We start from the raw sequence: 20,882 nt of genomic DNA, 5'->3' as shown, positions 1-20,882 counted from the left end.
TTGACCGACATTGGGAAAGCAACCCTTGAGGTACGCCGCGATCTCATTTGACTCCACCTCAGCGCCTTGAGACTTGAATAGTTGAAAGAGATTGGATGGTCCGGTTTGGTTCGCTTTCACTGAAGAAGGTGTGTCGATAACAATAGGCGCGGGCTGATCTTTCGAAAGCTTCAACTTGCGACTGTCAAACTTATCTTGAAGTAGCTTGCGTGCCCGCCTAGTCATTTCATGCTCCAGTCCAAACACTTGTTCGAAAAATTGAAGTCGGAAGAATGGATTGAGGATGGTGGCCATAACCGTTGTATCACACTGCAACGCCTCTTCAAAGTACTTATCTACACGTGCTTGCATTGATTGGATCATTGGAAGAAGTGCGTCTCCGATAGTAAGTTCCTCAACCCGAGTTGCTAGATGACATTTGAGTGCATAGAACTCAGGAATGACCAAACAGCCGTTCGGGCCGTCGCCTTCCATCCGTTTGGTGAGATCTGGGAAGGGCTTTAATTTAAAAGTATTGATATAACCCTCAAAGTCAGCACCTATCAAAGCCAAGCTTTAGTTTACGAAATCAAACTTACCGCCAGTTCGTTGGTCAATTCCTCAAGGGCGGTCCAGTCATCTTGTGAAAAAAAGATCTCGTGGAAATATCCACGAGGCTTCTTGCTGTCCTTTCGGCGTTTCTTCATCTTGATTAGGTTGAGGTCATCAGCTAAGAGTCTGTTGACAACCTGATATGACAAAGAACATAAGTTATTGTAACTTGAAGTTAGTTGCAATGGTGAGATTCAACTCACTTTACGTGCCTGCACCAATCGGTTGAGCGAGTCGAATTCTGCATTCCAACGGGTGGCGTTATAACCAGGAGTCAACGGCAGAAGTTTCAAACTCATGCGTTTCGCGATTCTAGAATAGTGTAGCCTCCATGCCGCCAAACGAGCAACCCGACGTGACACAAAGTTTGCCTGTATCCATTTCAACAAAGGGAATGATGGCAGATCAGTTGGAGACAAGAAATATATTTGAAGACAAGAGAGTACTGGAGAAACATTTGAGAAAAATAGATGATTACCTTGCTAATCAAGCCATTTAATCTGTTTGCGTGTTTCCTGGAAGAGTTAGTGTGAGACCCGTTGAGGATTGGGGCTTCAAGCGCAATGGTAGGATCATCCGTGTCGGCCTGATTCTCCTCTTCTTCATCATAGTCAGGAGCTGCTTTGGCGGTGGCGTCACCTTCTGAATCGTGGTCGGTATCAACCTCATCTGGTACATTAGTCTCTTCTTCGGGTATGTCAATTACAATCGGTGTGGAAAGATCGGATTCTTCATCCTCCTTGGCGATGACAGGGAGAGTGGCTGAGAAAGGGAATCAACCGAGAGTTTCTTCACGGTCCTGAGCTCGCAAGGAAGTCTTACGACCCAGTTCTTCTAAGCCGCCTTTAACCGTCGAAGAGATTTTATGGAGAAAACATCGGGCGTAGTCCGTTTTTGGGTTCCAGGTGTATGACAGTTTCGAAGTAGAAGTTTCTTCAGAGGTAACCTCGGAGTTCATTCGGTCTTCCTTGTGCATTGAGCATTGCGTGTGCATCTCGTTTGCCATCGTGATGTTATTTGACCCAGAATCGGTCACCTGGGCAAGCATGTGAGGGTGGCAAACAAATTAGTCTTCTGAAAGATATGAAAAATGAAAAGAAAGGTACTTATCTTATATTGTAGTTTGTGTTTCTTCATGAAGTGAACCAATGGCTGTGCGAGCCAGATTCCTTTGTGATGCCAAGCTATTAACTTCAAGGTTAGATGACAAACCTGGTAATTCCAGTCCTCATCAATGAACGTGACGGCCGCTCCTAAGAACGCGTGGATGTTGTTGTGCGTCGTCCAACCATCGTGAATTAAAGTGAATTGGCCCGTATTGTTCTACAGTAACAAAGAAGAGGACATTAGTTTCTTTTTAATTCAATTCGAAGTAATTAATCGATTTACTTACAAGGATCTCTTTTAAGACGGTGTCTTGAAAGGATACATACATACCGGTGTCCTCTCTTGCAACCCACGTTCGACCGAAGATCTTCGCATCACGCCGAGCATATTTAAATGCAAGGCGTAGGAGTGAGTCTTCGATTCGACTCCATGGGAGAGCCTCAGCTAGAATCCACACAGCGAGGATCTGGTTGAGGACCTCGTTCTTGAAAGGAACCTTGCTGTCAAAGAAATCTGGCATTTGTTGTTGCCCGTTCGACGTCATTTGTTGTTCAAAAACCGTTGGAGGAAGACTGATGCCACTGTCGATAGCTTCCTGCCGAGCTCGACAAGGAATTCGTATGCGTCCCTTATTGTAGCCATCCCGGTGTATCTTAAGATTGTTCAGTGATTCCGGAACGACTCGAACCATCTTTTTACACCATAGGCATGGCCACGAAAGAGGTTTCTTCGATTTATCCTGCAAAACAATCAGTGTGAGTAAATACATGTCACTTACTTGTTTAATATAAATCACTTACATCATTTGGCTTGTGTTCAGGTACACCAAAATAGTCAACTACAGCAGCATACTCAGGCTCTTCGGGTGTGGTGTGCAACACCTTGGTCCGTTTGGTCTTCTGACGCTCGGTGAGACCGTTATTGGAATCCTGATTCATTTCCGTGTCAGATGGTGCGTCACGTTGAGAGCCCTGTTAGCATAAACAAATGCGTTGATCAGCTATTTGAATATCCTCATTAAAATTTATAACTTGAACTTAAGGCTTGTGAACTCACTTGGGCTGCTGTCGCTTGTGATGCTGTGTTTTTTCTCTTTCGACGGGGTACTGATGGTTGAGAACCAGGGGGACTCGAATTGATGGTTAGACTTTGACTATCAGAAGTTTTAACATTCCGTGATCGACTCTTGCGCGCAGAGACTGAACCAGGGCCTTGAGGTAAGGGTACAGTAATTCGACTATCGGCGGAAGGCTGGACCATCCCGGGTAAACTCTTACGTGGGGTTGGTGGTCTAGTTGAGCGACGAAGGGGAGTAGGTAAGACATGTTGAGAAAATTCTGATGTGTCAGACTCGGAGACATTGTCTGAGTCAAGGGTGCCCATTACAAGAAGCGATAATCTAAGATTGTGAGTGAGATTGTGAGCTGGGGACAAAGAATATGAAAGTGATTGTAGTATCTTGCGATGAATGTTGGGATGATCAATTTGAGGGAGAGAATGAGAGTCAGACTGGTGAAATAAGATCGATTGTAGTCTATCAGGATTATTGATGATAAGCGAATGAGAAGAACATTTTGATTGAAGAGATAATAAATCAGAACTGGGATCTTGTGTTTGAGTATATTTGAGTCGATTCCGGATGGCCAGGGGCCTAGACCAGGTCATGATTGCGTTGAGAAGGGGTTCCAAGGGGTAGCTGATGTGTTGGAGGGAGCCGAATCGGTAAGACAGTGGAGGCTAGGTGATGGATTGGGAGGTACTTGACTCAACTTGGCGATACGGGAAGGCCGGGGCTAGCCCGTAGCAGGCGGTGCGTTGCTCGGTGCGTAGCCAGCAACGCACCGCAACTGCGACATGACCGCCTCCTCCCTGAGCAACGCACCGGGCAAAAGTCATAGGTGGTGCGTTGCTCAACGTTGCGCAGACATAGCCGTTGCTCGGCGTTGCTCATCAAAAGCAACGCACCGGCCCAACGTTGTTCTTGGGTTGGGGTTTGTGTCCTAATTTTTTGAGTTCTTTGTTGTCAAATTGTTCTGGTTGTTGGGTTTTCCACTCCTTCATAGGCAGCTATCATGTACATACAGAGGTGCTCAGCTGTTGGTTCATCTGAATGAGTAAATCATATGTAATAATTTGTCAAACTGGAAAAAGTTATGTGATAATGGTACTCAAAGCAAGTATATGGCACTGCATATGTGGCACCACATACTTTCAAATTTTGCTTTTGACTGGCAATATCACTTAAACTGACATTTTCTTTAAGTTGTTATGCTATTTTGCATGTCAGAAAAGAAATTATCAATGTTACAGGTACCCAAAGTCACAATGGCACCTGTATAGCTCCATGGAAATATAGGATGAACAATAGGTTAGAGATTCTGGTACATATCCCTATGGTACCAGGCCTAAGAGATAGTTTCCCACCATGACTTCAAAGGATTACAAAGTGAACATCTCCGTTGAAAGTAGAGAATTCTCACCCTATTATCATTACTTTTCAGCACAAATCCAAGGGGTAATCAACCAGTATCTTCACTTTTTGTTCAAATTTTCTTATTCCTTCCACCAACTCCTGCACCCTGTCACACAGGGAGCCTGTCCAGTCACATGAATTAAGGCCTACCGCCCCCCACGACCACACTTTAGCTTGTTTTAAACTTAGATTAAGTTAACAGTCTAAAAATAGTCAAAGTGGAATACTTCATATGTTAACTAAAGGATAAAAAAATACTCAAATAAGTAAAATGAAAGGAAAAAGAAGACAAGAAGTGAAATAGATTTCAATGGAAATCAAATGAAGAAGAATAGTACTGACTGATGTTGTTAATTTGAAAGTTAGAAGAAGATAGCTAAGCATAAACATGAAGCAGAGGAGGAGGAAACTCCTGAGTGAAGTTTGTATATAGCAAGAGAGGACCGGTTGACAGAGATGTGTAAACATTGACAGCAAACCAATCTTGCACCACAGGACCCAAACTGGTCTCTCATAAGATCAATCAAGCAGTGTGGCTATATTGACACTGCCAGGATTAAACACTGTCCCCAATGGAATAATGATCACTTTTGCATTAATTGCTTAGCATTTATATGGCAAAAATTCATTATCCCAAAAAAGTGACACATTATTCCAATTAGGACAGTGTTTAATCCTGGCAGTGTAACAAGCTAAAAGTTATTGATTTAAAATTTCAAGGTTGAAGTTGAAACAACATCCCAAAAATCCAGAAGCAATGGGTATTGTCAACACCAAATGTAACACTGATCTCAATCCAGAGCACCTTTACAAAATACCAAATAAATCAAAAGATGATAATACAGCATCTTTCTTTGGGTCTACCACATGAAGAAGGACCATAGGTGGAACTGGTTGGAAGAAGAAGCTGGGATCTTATAAGAGTATCATTAGGAAGGCTTGAAATTAGGAGAGTAAGATTAGGGCGGTTCAAGAAGAGAAACACAAGCCACAGGGTTGCCAAGTTGCAATCAGTCTTTTTAGGGTTGCTCGATCCTTAAAAAGCCTGATTGCAAAGTGACAGATGCTCTAAATTTATGTTTTAAAGCTTTGTAAATTCAGTAACACCGTTGTTGTGATCAATTTATGGGATCAATCAAATAAAATTAAGTATAGTTTGTTTATCAAGTTATTAGAAACGTTCAGCATAAAGGAAAACCCAAAATTGATGGAATCTGATCAATAGAAGATCTTTTAGGATTATACATTGCACATTAGATTATTATGAGGACACTTATTTTAAACAGCTCACTAAGATCAGAATGAATTATTAACAAAAGATTGTGAAAAGAAAAGAAACAAAAAACACAAGAAAAATTTGAAAGTATAGGTGTACAGGCTTGGAAATGGGTTTTAGGGTATCAATTTTAAGTTCTTAGGTATTGTGAGGTTAGAAGATGAAAGAACAGTATCTTCCTACACAATAACAACTTAATACTTGATGGTTGATAAGGAGGAATAGAAGCTATTAGGAAAACAGTACTTTTTTGAAGTTTTAAACACGGGTTTTACAGGTAGTTTACATATATAATGGTGGTGTTAGTAACATATGAGGTTGCCAAGCAGAATTTACGTGATTTTTAAGGCTATAGATGATGATGTAACATTACAGGAGCAAGAGACTAGTAGCAATAGCTGTGTAAAGTGGTAAAAATGGGTGAATTTTGTCAAAAATGGAGGTTTTCAGCTTATTACATATGTCAAATGACGTCAGAATTGGAGGATAGATAGCTCATTCAACGCAGTAGAGTAGATTACATAGTTTAAAAACTTTTAATCAGTAGTAACATAGGTTTGTGAAGAAAGTTAAAAGAGGAATAAGAAATTGATGCAAACATCAAATTTTAGACTTACATGCATACATGTAACAACATTTACATACAAAAACCTTAACTTCACAACTCAATAACTCATCCATTACTCATCAGAAGTACCTGATATGGCGCCTATTATTGATAAGTATCACAAGCTCTACAAGATGCACATTAGTAAACCAAATTTGGACATCATCTGAAAATACCCGTAACTTCAAAAATAGGTTTGCAGCCAGTTTACAAGGAAAAGATGACCTGTATTCATCATAAGAAGCGTTGCGTAACATCTAATTACATCATTGATCACTTTGGCTGTGTAAACTACTTGTGTTGAACAGTGAGCTGGCCTTCAAGGGCTTTGATCAAACCCTCAAATTCAAGTTTGTCCATTCAACAATTACGGGATACAAAGTAGAAGCCAGGCACGCGCCCGGCTTTGTGCCCAGATTTTTTTTTGGCAGTAAATTTGAATTCTGGGCCCGGAATTTTGCCCAGAAAATCAAAATTTACTGCCAAAATAATTCCGGGCACGTGCCCGGCTTCTACTTTGTATCCTGTAAATACACCCAAAAATGTATATGACTTTTAAAATCTCCTTTGTATATTTATTCCCACAGTGTTTGAACGTTTGACATCAAGTCTTGGGAGCTGGTTTCAGACTAAGAATTCTTTTCTGGCTTTAATAACAACATTGAAAAAATAGATAGTTCTGAAAGAGGTCAATGACCTTGTGAAGTTCATGCATCAGATGATTCAGACATGATTGGTGGTGGTGGTTTGCACCACCACCAATTTGTTTCTGGGCTGTGTTGTCCTTAAATGATCAACAGAGAGCAAACACTTTTCACATGATTTGTGTTCTCTTTCTTTAGAAATATCAAAATAGGACAGTTTTCAAACAAAAGCCTGTAATACATGTACATACAAAAGTGGTGTCTGAAAACCAATTTCTACAAAACCAAGCTAAGTGAACATGCTTTAAATCTATGCAATTGGATCTCTATTCAAGTGTAGTGTAGGTGTCAATTTTACAAAACATCATGACATAAGGCAGGGTACTTGTTTGTTACATTGTGAGTCAAATGATCATCACACATGTTTTGTTGTGTTTGGTAACAAATAAATGCAAAGGAATCCAAAGAAATTGGTTGTGCTCTGATTGCAATGTCAACTTGGGACTTGGGTTGGTGATCACAATTAAGTCCTGAGGATTTATATCAACAGTCCATTCAAGCTGTTTTCAAAGAACTCATAGTTGGAATTCAAACCATATGTTCAATCATCATCTCTCATTGACAGCCGTATGATCTGTGGCAATGTGGCATTTGGTATATGAATCTAATTTGTACAATTGAAGTCCATCGTCCAAACTTGAAAACCTCAAACATCCAAACTAATTACAATTTTAAAGGAGTGATAAAAAAAACTTCACTTAAAATGAAGCTACAAAAATTCATCTAGGATTTAACACACTCTTGGTGATCTAAACAGCTTAATTCAAACTCTTCTGTACCTCCTAGTAGGATATGAGTTAGATTCTTCAGTAGGGTACGAGTCAGATTCAGAGCCAGGATTTGAAGTATAACCATCCGAGTTAGAAGAAGATTTAGATGATGAATCATAGACCTTCCAAGCCGTATGCATCAGGATCACAAAGGCTTGTGCTTCAGGACTCTGTTTACCAGGTGATCCATCGTATGGAGCTTTTGCATTCCAATCTAATGGATCTACAACCGTTGAAACACTTCCAGTCTTCGGATCAAGATGTTTTTCTAGGATCGTCTTTCTGGCTTCTTCAATCTTGTGCATTGGTAAGATCGATTTAAACTCATGATTCAGGTTGACGAGCCGATAAGCTGTAGCAGCCAAAAGAGCTGTACCTGATACCTCGTCATCTACGTTTAGATAAAGAAGAGAATTGAGGATGAGCGGTAGATTTTGTTTGTGAAGAATTTGAAAACTAACATGTGTCCTCAGCTTTCTTGTCATAGTAATTCGGAAGTAGACGAGATTCCGAAGATTGAAACTTATATGATCCCACAATGATCTCAGCAATCCAAGTTTCTAAATCGGTTTGCATCTTGGTTAATTTTCCTTTTAATTCTTGATTTGAAACTGCTTCCATAGTTTGTCTAACTCTCATCATTCCAGCAGCCGCCCATCCATTTCCAGTACTCCATAGACCTGTATCATTGAATGAACCTAAGGATACAAAGATTTGAGATTTCGATGTTCTTTTGGTTTGATAGAAGACAAAAAAGTATCTTACCCTTTAAGATGTGTCTAAATGTTCCAGTGTCTCCGTCCCGCAGCACATCACGATAATATTTACATTGAAGGTACGAATTTTCTAAGATGGCGAAATTTGAATTTATCGCGCCCACGTAAGCGAGGAAAGGAGGCACCATGTGAAGAAAATCAGACCTGTGATTTCAATGAAACAGTGTTAATTCAATTAACCTCAATTGGTCATTAAGAATCCGGATAAAACAAGACAAGATCATGATATTGACTGACCAGTATTGAACCTCCGATTCACGTTGAGAAATTGCCCCATTAGTATCCTTTGGAACTTTGTTAATCAAATGATCATATTGTTCTTGTGCAATCTTTAAATAATCATATTTAGGTTTCTTGCTGGCTCTTTTTGAAGCATTATCTAAAACCAAAAGAGGTACACCAAGACTGGCAGGATCAGCAGCTGCTCCATCAGCTTCAATGATCGTTGTAGCATTTGATAATCTTTTGGCTAAGATTGAATCGACTAATTTAAATAATGGTTTGGGTTGCCAAAGTTTAGGATTAGGTGTGATAGGTAATGGTAAACTTACGTTAGGTGCGAAAACACTAAGTTCTGAATCGCCTTCGAGTTGTACCATCACTTCTGCGTAGGTTCCATATTCCCAACTATAAGATTGAAATGAAATGAAATATCTTCTTGTCAGACTTTGTTCTATGAAATGAAAGTAAACAAAGTATTACCTGTGATTGCTTATTCGACCAAGAACCTCATATGCAAGGTCTATTGTAGGCTGATAGTCAGGTTCATGACTAGCGTTGAGTTGATAGATAATGCTAAAGAAAATGCAAGTATATAATGGCAAAAAAATCATGCTAGGCAGGGATAAGAGAGGGTATCTTAGTTCAGTGTAAGGGTATAAAAAAATTGACAAGATAGGATATCACAAAGCGAGCACCAGTAAAATTGCTGAAGAGCAAGACGTCTATAAAGAAAAAAATGTGCCAAGTTACGTGTTGGAAAAACTTCGATTGACTCATCCTTCCTTGGTTGAGTGATATCGCAATTGTACATACTGGCCACCAGGGTCTATTGACAAGCGGTTTTTCCATCACCTTCGTATTCAAACCGGCCAACTGGACAACCTATGATCCTGATTGACTAGGTGCTTGACGCCATCACCAAGTTTCTAGACCGCCAAGGCTTTGCTGTATCCATTTATCAGGACTTGTGGGGTTGAGCGAACTGTCAAGACTCAACACTGGTGTGGGCGAAGTTGTTGACCTTCCGCGCTTTCCTAAGCTTAACTAATCCCACGAGCGCGGTCGGCGTGCCCACGAAGAGGAAACTTTCCACAAGATTTGAAGGCCGACATTTCACATCTCACCCAAGTTCCCAACCTTCTAACAATCCGCACTTTTAACACAGAGAGATGATGTTCAGGTAACCATTCTGTTCTTTGAAGGTTGTCAAAGGCCCCTTGAGCGCTTCTTATCCTTTCATTATCGGCCCTACTCAACGACCCTTGATCAGTCTAGTTTTGGTCAGTGATGTACTCTTTGAGAACAGCTCTCATTGTGAAATTAAGCTTAACTAAGCCCCTCGAGGGCGCGGCGAACGCGCTAGAGGGGCTTAGTTAAGCTTATTGTGAAATCTTGCTTCTTCCGTAGCACGAAAAACTCGTCCAGAGACTCTAATCCGACTACAAATTATTATATGCATGCAGTTATATAACTTTTGAAGGAATACAGGTGTCAAACCCGAGCCTTCGAGCTCAAGAATGTAGGATCAAATCGAATAAGATTGTCCTACATAAAACCGACATTCTTAAGAAATAATCCAAAAACGCGTCAAACCCACCCAATTCAAGAGTGACTAATTTCTTAACGCATGGTACCCTTCACAGTTAATTATTCCAATCAAAACCTTTCTCACTTTACTCATCTTTCACGTCCGTAGAGTTACACTACAGACCAAATAACTCAAAGCATGAGTGATATAGAATACCATCTTGACCATCGTAATATGGCTCAGACCATCCTATGAGCTTCAAGTCTAACTCCAAAAAAAAGATAAATACACAATATAGTCTTCCAAAGGACCGAACCATCATACCAACCTTACAAATACGAACAAGACTTCAAGTACTACTCAGCCTGCATGATCACCTGGGGTTTCAAGTTAAAAAAGTGCCTAAAATTCAAATATCCCTACATAAAAACATAGCTTATAACTTCCCAATTTTTAAAAAACTTCCAGAAAGCCCTTCCCAAGAAGCACATTCTAGTGTTTATTCTATAAAAAAATGAATGAAAATTCAAGGGTTGGGAGGCAAGAGTGCAAACATTTTAGGCACTTTTTGGCCAACTTGAAACCCCCTATTGTACATAAATCCTAATCAAAAACTTACAACACATCCCTTTGATGAATCTAAAATCTTAAGATCCTAAAATGATTCTAAATAATCCAATTGATTAAAGCTATTCAGATCAGACTGAAGAATCACATTCTCACTTAAATCTATGTATGTATCCTTACTGAAATCTTATCTAGTATGGCAGTAGCACATACATCTCAAAGATTATGTGATCACAAGTATACTTTCTTGCAGTCTTGAGAGGACCCCGGTATGCTCTTATAAGGGGTACAGATCCAAAAATGTGACTTTTGAGCTCGCTCGGAAACTTGTCCCTGGCTTTACCCATAGCTTTAAGACAGGTTTAGTCTTTTTAATCAGCTGTATTGGACTTAGCAACTCTGAAATTCAGGCAGAAACCGGTAAAATCCAAGAGAAAGCTGTTTAATCCCATATGTCGTATCTCCGCGCGAGCTCAAAAGTCACAATTCTAGATCTGTACCCTTCATAGGAGCATACCGGGGTCCTGTCTTGAGTGTTTAGACATATAAGTCTAGTATATAGTACTAGTACCTCTGAGCCTAGTTCATCAGCTAGACTTAGTATTTTTCAAGAACACACACCAGGGTACATACTGAACTTAGTCAAACAAGAAACTCAAAGACACCATTCTTGAATTATACATTCAAGCTTATGGTCTGTAAAAGAATTAGTTCATCTCATCCACAAGTTAAAGACATCAAATCTTCAAGTCAAGAAAAAATGTTCATCAACATCCGTTAATGAATTTCAAAAGATTCACTTTCTGTTCTTCTTTTCCTTTTGCTAAGTTTTTTTCGATCCAATCATCACCTCACACCATTTTCCTTCTCAACAACTTCTTCTTCTTCTTCTTTTAATTTCTATCTGCATTTCACTTGGTTTCAGTTTTCTTTGGTCTACTTTGTAATACAAATTTTAACAATATATATGTAGTACAATTTTTTTTTAAAATATTTGAAAAACAATGAAAATAATTAGATGATGAGTTTTTTTTTCTTTGCGGAAGAAGATTTACATGAACCAAAAAGTCAATCAAACAATCAATTGTACATAAATGAAAACAACGCCAAGTATATATATAAAAAGACAAATGAAATTGAAAACAAACAAATGATTGAAAACAAACAAACATGATCGATGATTGGTTTTAAAAAGAATTACATGGAGAAAAATTTTAAGATGACATATGAATCAAAAGAAAAAAAAGAAATGTTTTTTTAGTTTTTGTTACAGGAAAGATCTGTTTTTTTATTCTTCATATCTTTTTACAAGTGATTGTTGGACAGAGAAAAAGATGATTAATGTGGAATGTATAGAATTAGAATTAAGATGCAAAACAAACAACAATTAAAATGAAAGACTTTTTTCTTTGATTTTTGATTTTTGATTTTGGGATTACGAAAAACCTTAACCAATCATTCGAACTAAACTCCAAAAGAAACCAAAAAAAAGTACCATCAATCAGAACCAAATGAGAAATTTAAAAACCAAAAGCAAAAGACAAAACGAGAAGAAAACACAGACCATCAAACAAAATTTCTTTAAGTTGACGTAACTCGATTTCCAATTCCTGAACCACACTTCTCAATTTAACATTCTGATCCTCTAAACCTCTAGCTTTACTTTCCAAACCGGTTTCAGTTTGTTTACGTTTAGCTCTCGAACGACTAGCAGCCAATCGGTTTCTTTCCAAGAAATCTTTCCTTTTCCCACCTCTTGAAACATGATTTTGATTAGATTCTTTTGAAGTTGGGTTTGGTTGGGTTGGGATTGATGAATGGGTTGATGAGCTGATCGATTGAGTCGGTGATTGTGTTTCTGGAATCCTATCGAATCCTTCATATACTATATATTCATTTTGACTTTGTGGTTGTGGTTGGGGATGGTATTGAAGTGGATCAATCTTATTTAAGAAACTATCGACTTGATCTAATTTGATGTTTGATGATGAAGATGAACAGAATGGATGATGGTCTCCAAGTGGAATCGGATGAACTTCATCAATCGAAAGTAACAAAGGATCGATTCTAGATTGTGAAAGTTTAGTTTCGATCGGTTGAATCGATCGGTTTCTTCTTAAACCTTCTTCTTCTTCTTCTGCTTGTACAACAAATCTTAATAATTCATCATCATTTTCTGAGGTTCTTAATGTTCTTTGATCTGTTGTAGCTCCAGTTGAGATCTGTGACCAAAATTCATCTATTAAACCATACTCTGTTCTAGTGATCGGTAATGGATCATTAAGCTTAGAACCGAGATCAGATCAGAAGAATATAGGTTTCCAAGGTCAGTGATTGATGAGTGAAGAAGTCAATATACAAGTTTCAAATCACTTACAGAAACAGGAGGAGGAGATAGTGTTAAAAAAGAAGAATGATCACAAAAAGGAGAAGTAAGAGAAGAAGCAGAAGAAGAAGTTGAAGGACTTGTAGAATGATCTTGTGTTGTGTTGGTAGTACTGGTTGTAGTAGTTGAATGATGATTAGATGATTTTGGAATGAATTGAGAAGATTGATGAAGAAGAGCACATTCACTAAAATCAATCCAAGATTCGATTAATGGTAAGTCAAGTTGATTAGTAGTATTAGTGTTCTGGTCATGACTATCATTTAGTATTTCATTAAGATCAGTTTCATCGATTATCATCATGATGAAGTCAATCAGACTAAGTGTGAAGAACTATGCAGAGTGATCGAGCTCAATACTATCTAATCAACGATCTTGGTTTTTGGTTTTCTGTTCTTTTGTATTTGGTTTGGATGGTTGATTTGTGATCGATCGATCGACTGAAATGGTTTTTGATTTTGATTTGGTTGTTTACCAATTTGGTGATTTCAAATCAATCTAAAGGTCATGTTTAAGCGATTTAAGTGAATTGGTTGATCTTCTTTCATAACATTCCTTCGCTTCATCAGAATATCTCATCTATTAACTACTAACTACAACCATCTCATACTAGACTTTCTTAATAATCTTCATCATACATCATCAAATTACTTCACTTACTTCACTATTCATCTCCATAGGATCGGATTACACATTCACAAAAAAAAACTCAATCACACATCAATTTACATAAATATGGATCATGGTCATACAATCGATTTCCTTACAAACCTTTATGACTCATTCAATCTTCATATTAGGCTACCAATTAACTTTCTTTCAACACTTTCATCTTCTTCAAAGTTTTTCAATCTATGTCATCCAACTCAACCAAGCTCACACTCAGCTCTTCTCCCGCTATCGGCATGGAGCGGTAAGCATCTTTTGGGCGCGGTATTTTACAATTGAATTGGCGAACAAGAATGTCAATGCTGTCAATGCAGGAATGATTGGACCAAAGCATGATCCAAAATTGAAAACTGTCACTGGTCAGATATGCCAAACACACCCACCCCGGTTCAAATCCCCACTGCCCGAGTCCACTTTCAGCCTGCTCAACACTTGCCTCCACATCACACTTTGACATTGATAATCATTCAAAGCTGTGTATGTATAATTTTATAATTTTTTGTGCATAGTTTTTTTTTTTGGCCCAAATTACCTTTTTTTTGGCGGTGAAAAAAGTATATTTAGGCAAAAAGAAAATCTATGTAGAGCTTAAATTAAAGACCTCTTGTATATGATTTTATCTTCTTATTTCACCTCAACCTCATCCCTTGTATTACTATTGATCAGCAGCAAAAAAACAAGTGCACATGTCTTATCAAGATGTCCTCTTTTCATGGTTCAAGTAGAAGATCATTTTCAAAAAAAAGCCTTGCTCAAATTTGGCATCAATTAAATAAATGTAAATTCCTAAAGCCCCCCCCTCCCTTCAAGCAAAAGTTCAGCACTTATGCCTCCCCTTAGGGCTACACACATAAGTGCTGAGCTTCTGCTTGAAGACTGGAGCCTACAAGCCTATGTCCAACTGACACCACTACTGTTTCAGCCGCCACTGGTCCTAAAGACAACTTCCTGGCTTGCTGTTGAGGGGCGTGGGGATCAAATATGATTGCCTCCCAGTTGTCCTCCTCTTATAGTCGGATCTCTGTGTCTTCATTTTAACATTCTTCTTTGTTATGCTATGCCTTTGTTGTTCATTTGGCATTCTTTTGATCAGTGTTTTTCTTAATTCATCAGACTCTGTATGACTCTTTTTCAGTGCTTTCAACTTATTGAGTTCCCAATTTCTTACCTTGGCCTTCTATAACAACCATCTCTGTCTCAACTTTTCAATACATATCACATTATTCTCCAACTTATGCTATAACCGTAAGCCTGATGAATATGTAGACCCTGCGCCTACAATTAGGGGATACAAAGTTAAATCTGGGATTTTTTTCCCAGTTTCCCAGTTTTTGTTTTTGGCTGTGTTTGGTACTTTCCCACGCTCTCCCAGTTTCCCAGTTTCTGTTTTTGGCTGTATTTTGGAAACTGGGAAACTGGGAAAAAAATCCCAGATTTAACTTTGTATCCCCTAAATGTAGAACTCCCTTTATAGCCATTTATTTCTTAAGCCATCCTTTGAATACAACTAAGCTCAACTCATATCTTTTTCCTCTTCTGTCCTTCCAAAACTTCGCCTCGCCTCCACTCTAGCTAGCAACAATCTCTATCAATCAAATTCCACCCACTTTAATTGATTTTTACCTTATATATATTAAAATATGAATCTCCATCCGTTAGGATCACCTCTACCATGTGCAATACTTCTGTCACTCTACTCACACTATTCTACCAATTATTAGACCAAAGTTATACAACTATACATGTTTACTTTTTCTTAATTCATCAATTAGTGTCAACCGCAAGTGGTCCTGCTGTGCAGAACCTCCATGGTATAGACAACAAAGATCACATTCCAATATTTTGCATATATAATACCCAATTAAAATAAAACCATATTTCTTTTTAAAAATCATACATCTCTCTCACTTGTGTTTCAAGAGTGTAGAAACAGAAACAAAAACATTAGAACAAAACCCTTAGAACCCTGGTTTAACTAAAAAACATAATCACCTTACCCCTTGCAACCAGCAAATACATGACAAGGAAAGTAATTACAAACCAGGCTAAATATAGTTGTTGAATACAACCAATGACAGCAGCCCTGATCAAAATCCTAAGGAAATTAGAAGTCCAGGCCAAGATATTTGAACCCTGACCGAAAATGTGCAAAGTAACTAACTGCTACGAAAGAAGCACTATATAATGTGAGTTCTTCTTTGTACGAGAAATAAAAATATCTGTTACGACATATATCAAATTTTACCAACAAAATCCTATTTTTGAAAAAACCTATGTTTTACTCAAATATCCCCTTTTACCTTTGTTTGTTCAAATTACTTTAGTAGAAACCTCTTAGAAACTTCTATCAATAAGCTTCTTTATCTTCCAACTTTAGTACTTGACCAGATTACCTTTTTTCTTCTACTTCATCTTTTTACTAGAATCTGTCACAGATCATTTGGGTATTTCCAATCGACTGACTTATTCTCTTTTCATATCTCTCTTGATAAAAGGTCTTGTTTTTATCAAACTAACGCTAAAGTGTAACCCAGGATCATTATACGTTAGTTTGTATTCACCTTGGCAGATTAATAAGTGATTTCACTTACTTATAACTGGCAGCGGTATTCATTCCGCACCACAGACAGCTATACCTAACAAATATAGCTTTATAACATCTTACTCACAAAGAATCAGAAAATAATTCCTCTTGGGTTTTACCAAGAACTCAAACAAATACATTTTGTGAGTACAATTTAGTTTAGAGCTCATTTAGTTAACCCTTCAATAGAGTCCTAGGCTGACAATTAGCATGCTTTGTTGGTGGCTTTGTCATCATCATACATAGACCTCATATATCTGCTTTGCTCTTGCTAATTTCGGCTCACTACTGTGCATCATGCTGTTGTTTCTCAACTTCATCATGCATCAGTATTTCAGCTTCATCAATGATTCTTAAGATTTCATTTGCCTATTCCAATTTCTGCATGATCTTCAAGCTTGGCAAGCAGAGCCTTTCTGTGTTATTTGCCCTCTACTCTGACCCCTTGGCAACTTGAACAACACATTTGTCCGCTCCATTGGTTGGTCAATTACAACTTTCTGTACTTGCTCATTGTTTGTAAATTTTTCCCCAAGGTCTGGAAATTACAATTTGATTTATCTCATTCTCCCTCTCCAATATACTACATATATTCATATCTCCTCATCTCACAACTATTATCAATGTATTGTTCTTTGTCTATTTCAGGTCACAAAAAGTTGTGACCAAATCATATCAAGATATAATGCATCATAAGTAGGTGGAGAATGTCTCAATCAAACAGGTTTAGCTAAGACTGGATATACTTGTCATGGGTTCTGGTTTTCGGTTTGGGATTGAATGGTTTCTCTTTCTGACCATCACGATTCTGTCAGTGAGATGTGATTTTGTACTTCAAGATGCTCAAGTGGTTCTGGTCAACAGGAGTGGTATCACTACTGACCAGGTAGAGTGAGTTGTTCAATTGTCTTTGAAATGTTTTTGCTTTGGATCTAGGCTTACAAGTGATGTATGCAATCAATTCTTGTAGTCTTTCATCAACTGTCATTTGATCAAACAAATTCTTCAGTTACTTCTGAAAACATACTCAAACTTACCCTCTGTATCACTGGCAGTTCTTCTGATGGAAAGGACTCAATTGCATCCAACATGCTACTCCCATACCCCTACTGAGGCACAAAGGATTGCTCGCATGTGTAGCCACTTCACTTAGATTTAATTGACCACTATACTGACTGGGTAATTCTGACACCCATATTCAAATCCTTAGCACTGTTGTAGAACTTAAAGCTCAACAAGAGCTTTACAGAGCTTAAAGAGGGATAGTCTACTAATATAACTAGTAGAAGTTGCCTAAGACTGCCTCTTTGAAAGAATCCACGCAAGGTTTTGCTGAATTCTTTGGGATAAGGCACCAGAGAAATTGTTTTCAATACTTAAGTCAAGTCTTATTCCTGTGAGTTTTAGAAATAAAAGAAACCTCAACACTGCTATAGTGTTATTCCAATCTGAGCACAACAAAACACACTTTTAATTACTAGCAAAGCAACAATCAATTAGATTGTTATTCCAAAGAAGACTTGTAGTCTTATCACACATAAAGAAATCTCTCCTTTGATATAAAGGGGCAATTTAGTGAACTTAGTACTGATAAAGTAATTTAATAATGATTAAAAACACTCAAACAAAAGTATAAGATGAGTAAAAAGGGGAACAAAGGCACATAAATTCCCTAACAATAGTATATAACACTCCAACAATCCTCAATAATGGTCAACAACCTCCAAAAACCTTCAAAACCCGTCAAAAATCAACAGAAATCCTCCAATGTAACCATATGATGTCATGAATATTATTGTTTGTAATGATCCAAGGTGTGAATTTGATCAATTGATGTTAATAAATGATGAACAGATCTTCTTATGATGAATACAGCTGATTTTTTCCTAATATTCATAGCTGAAATCCATTTTTGGAATTACAAATCTTTTGTAAAGTTGTTCAATTTTGGATTACTATAGCTCATTTGATAGCCCTCGTGATACTGATCATTTATCACCCCCATATGACCTATCTCTGATGTGTATTGAATAAGTTATTGAGCTGTAAAGATTGAGAAAATAAGCTTTTGTCATGTAAATGTTATATGTAACCACCAAATTCGAAATTCACTCCATTTTCTTTGTTTGCTTATACCTTTTTCACTACTCCTCCGTTAATAATGATTTAAAAGCTGTACATTATGAAACCAATGATTATGCGTCGAATGAACTATTACACACCCAATTCTGAAAAGTTTTGACATATGTAATTAGCTGAAGACCTCCATTTTTGATGAATTTTGACCATTTTCACGTCTAATAATGATTTTTCTTCTATCAAAAGATCATCCCACAGCATTCCAATCAACCACACAATCATAAAATCCTTCTGAAAAACCCTTGGCGCAATTAATCCTTCAATGACATCACTACACAGGAATTAATACCGTACTACCCTTTTTCGAAATACCCCTTTTCTTGAATCATTTCACACCTCCCTTTTCAATCCTTGTGATTAAGGTTGCTGATGACTAATGTTGTACCTCTCTTTCATAATAAAACCTTCCTGAACCAATAACTCTTATAATAATAACCTAAAAACCATTTTCCAACCTTCCATACCCATATTTTCAAAATTTCTTTCAACTTTTCTAATGTTATCCTTCTTCTTTCATTATTTTCATAACAGTTTCCATGCTTGAAAATCCAAAATAAATTTTCTTCTTCTTCCAATTCCTCCTTACTAATTCTTTTAATTTAATTTTCACTCTTATACTATTTTTATTGATCTTTTCAAAATTTTCTTTTCTCTTAAATTTTCTTATCAAATGAATATGTAAATATATGATTTAAAAGATAATTAAATGAAGATTACAAATCAACTTTGAGACCCTTGATGACTAATAACTCCAACAATAACTTTGCCTTTGACTAAAAATACAAATTTTCCAATAATTTTTAATTTTTTTGCTTAAGTAGAGATCTTGCTCACCACAGCGGTTTGAAAGATTCCAAAGTCCTCTTCCACTTGGTTAAGTCATCCCTGACATCCTCTGGAATAGCACATTTTGCTGACAAAACTTTCCATTCCACCTTCCATCTATACAAACTAAGCAAGTAACAATGCAGATTTGGCACAATATATGTAGTATGGACAAGCCTTCCCACAAGTTTGTCCACCTCCTTGTAAGTGAGTTTCTCATTTGGATATAGAAATTGAATAACCTGAGCTAATCTTTTGGCAAATTTCTTGTCGGGCAATCTAACCGTCCTTTCTGCTGAATTCCACACAAACCTGATATACCTTTGCTCCTTGGCAAATTCGTGAACCTTTTGTTCATTCAATAGCACACCCATGGAATTACTCAAGGTAACCACATTCCCAATATTAGTTGGATTTGTAACTTCTTTGATGAGTAAATTGTCATCTACCCAACAAAAGGCGCTTTCAGACCAAACAGCTCTTTCACAATCTTTTTCCACAAGTCAGCTGGTCTTCCGAATATGCCACAGCCTGCGACACCTTCAAAATGTACTCTTGAGTCCAACCATAATCTATTCTGTAAGTCCAGAATGAATGAATACCTCCATTGACTTGGGTGAATTAGTATCTGCCAATACGCCTTTTCCCAATCAAAGATTGCTAACAAAAAGTTTCCTTTTTCCTCACTGAAGAACTTCGCTAAGACCTTAAAGTCGTCCCACGTAGTATCAAATTCTTTCTTATTGACAAAACTATTGACTGACAGAGTATGTTTAGAATTGTGTGGGTCAGACATGTAGTTGATAATACAGAAGGAACCATCTCCGTTTATCACACTCCCCATAGGGCTTGACCAAAAGAACCCAATCTTCATGAAGACTTCTTTGTGGTTAAAAGGACCGAATATTCACCCTTCTCTGTGCTCTTTTGCTACGTATTTTTAATCTTTTCGGCTGCTGATTTAGCCGATTTGTGATTGCTTGGAGTAAACCACCTTCTGTGCCCTGAAAGATGTTCTGGGATTCCCTGGTGGTAACCCTTGATCAGACCGCTAATTATGTCTTCCGCCTCTTTACTCAGGCCACATTCATCCGCCAACACTTGCCATTCCTCCACTTTCAATCCACACTTGGCGGTCTCTTCAGGCCAGTGGCTATCAAACGACGTCCCTGAATTTGCGTACGGTTTAATCAACTCAAGATTTATCAATTCACCAGTCATTACATCAATCATCAGGTCTGGTCTCTTAGGTTCAATAACTTCCTTGACATCACCTAGGCTCTTGACGGGATTCACCCTTGGTCTCTTATCACTAGAAAGGACCAAACAAACAAGCAAGAAGGGCAAGCACACCATGTTAGAATACTGACTCCAAGAAGATTTAATCATGCATTACTGCCGCGCTTAAATAAGAACAAAGATGACTAGAGTAAAAAACATCAAACAACTCCACATTGTTAAAAACACAACAACAGGGACAAGCATATGTGTGGTGGGAGTATTCAACACCTTGACTCTAAATGAAGATAGAATTGGAAAGAAATAACAGCCTCGCAGGAGATACTGTATGAATTGGTGCAACACACAAACAATGATCTCCTTTTTGGTTTTGAGCATTGACAACACAAGTACGTGGATTAAAATTGAGGAATATCACT

General features: G+C 37.8%; 3 protein-coding genes across 3 annotated transcripts; all 3 read right to left on the bottom strand.

Moving 5' to 3' along the window:
• Positions 1–560: 560 nt before the first annotated feature.
• MELLADRAFT_102138 (uncharacterized protein) lies at positions 561–3,081 on the bottom strand (the record flags this gene model as incomplete). The annotated part of the gene is made up of 5 exons (XM_007404857.1): positions 561–728; positions 795–962; positions 1,070–1,353; positions 2,660–2,669; positions 2,755–3,081. The coding sequence occupies 5 exons, from the start codon at positions 3,079–3,081 to the stop codon at positions 561–563; spliced, it is 957 nt and encodes a 318-aa protein (XP_007404919.1).
• A 4,440-nt stretch (positions 3,082–7,521) lies between these two features.
• Positions 7,522–9,137, bottom strand: MELLADRAFT_90740 (uncharacterized protein; the record flags this gene model as incomplete). The annotated part of the gene is made up of 5 exons (XM_007404856.1): positions 7,522–7,919; positions 7,990–8,226; positions 8,294–8,448; positions 8,542–8,931; positions 9,007–9,137. 5 exons carry the CDS (start codon positions 9,135–9,137, stop codon positions 7,522–7,524), a joined length of 1,311 nt encoding a protein of 436 aa, XP_007404918.1.
• A 2,931-nt stretch (positions 9,138–12,068) lies between these two features.
• On the bottom strand, positions 12,069–13,307 carry MELLADRAFT_115177 (uncharacterized protein; the record flags this gene model as incomplete). Its single annotated transcript, XM_007404855.1, has 3 exons — positions 12,069–12,085; positions 12,186–12,906; positions 12,999–13,307. 3 exons carry the CDS (start codon positions 13,305–13,307, stop codon positions 12,069–12,071), a joined length of 1,047 nt encoding a protein of 348 aa, XP_007404917.1.
• Between the last annotated feature and the right edge of the window lie 7,575 nt (positions 13,308–20,882).

The sequence above is a fragment of the Melampsora larici-populina genome (assembly GCF_000204055.1).
Source record: "Melampsora larici-populina 98AG31 unplaced genomic scaffold MELLAscaffold_3, whole genome shotgun sequence".
In the NCBI taxonomy this organism is placed as follows: Eukaryota; Fungi; Basidiomycota; class Pucciniomycetes; order Pucciniales; family Melampsoraceae; genus Melampsora; species Melampsora laricis-populina.
This window is presented reverse-complemented; position numbering and strand designations above follow the sequence as displayed.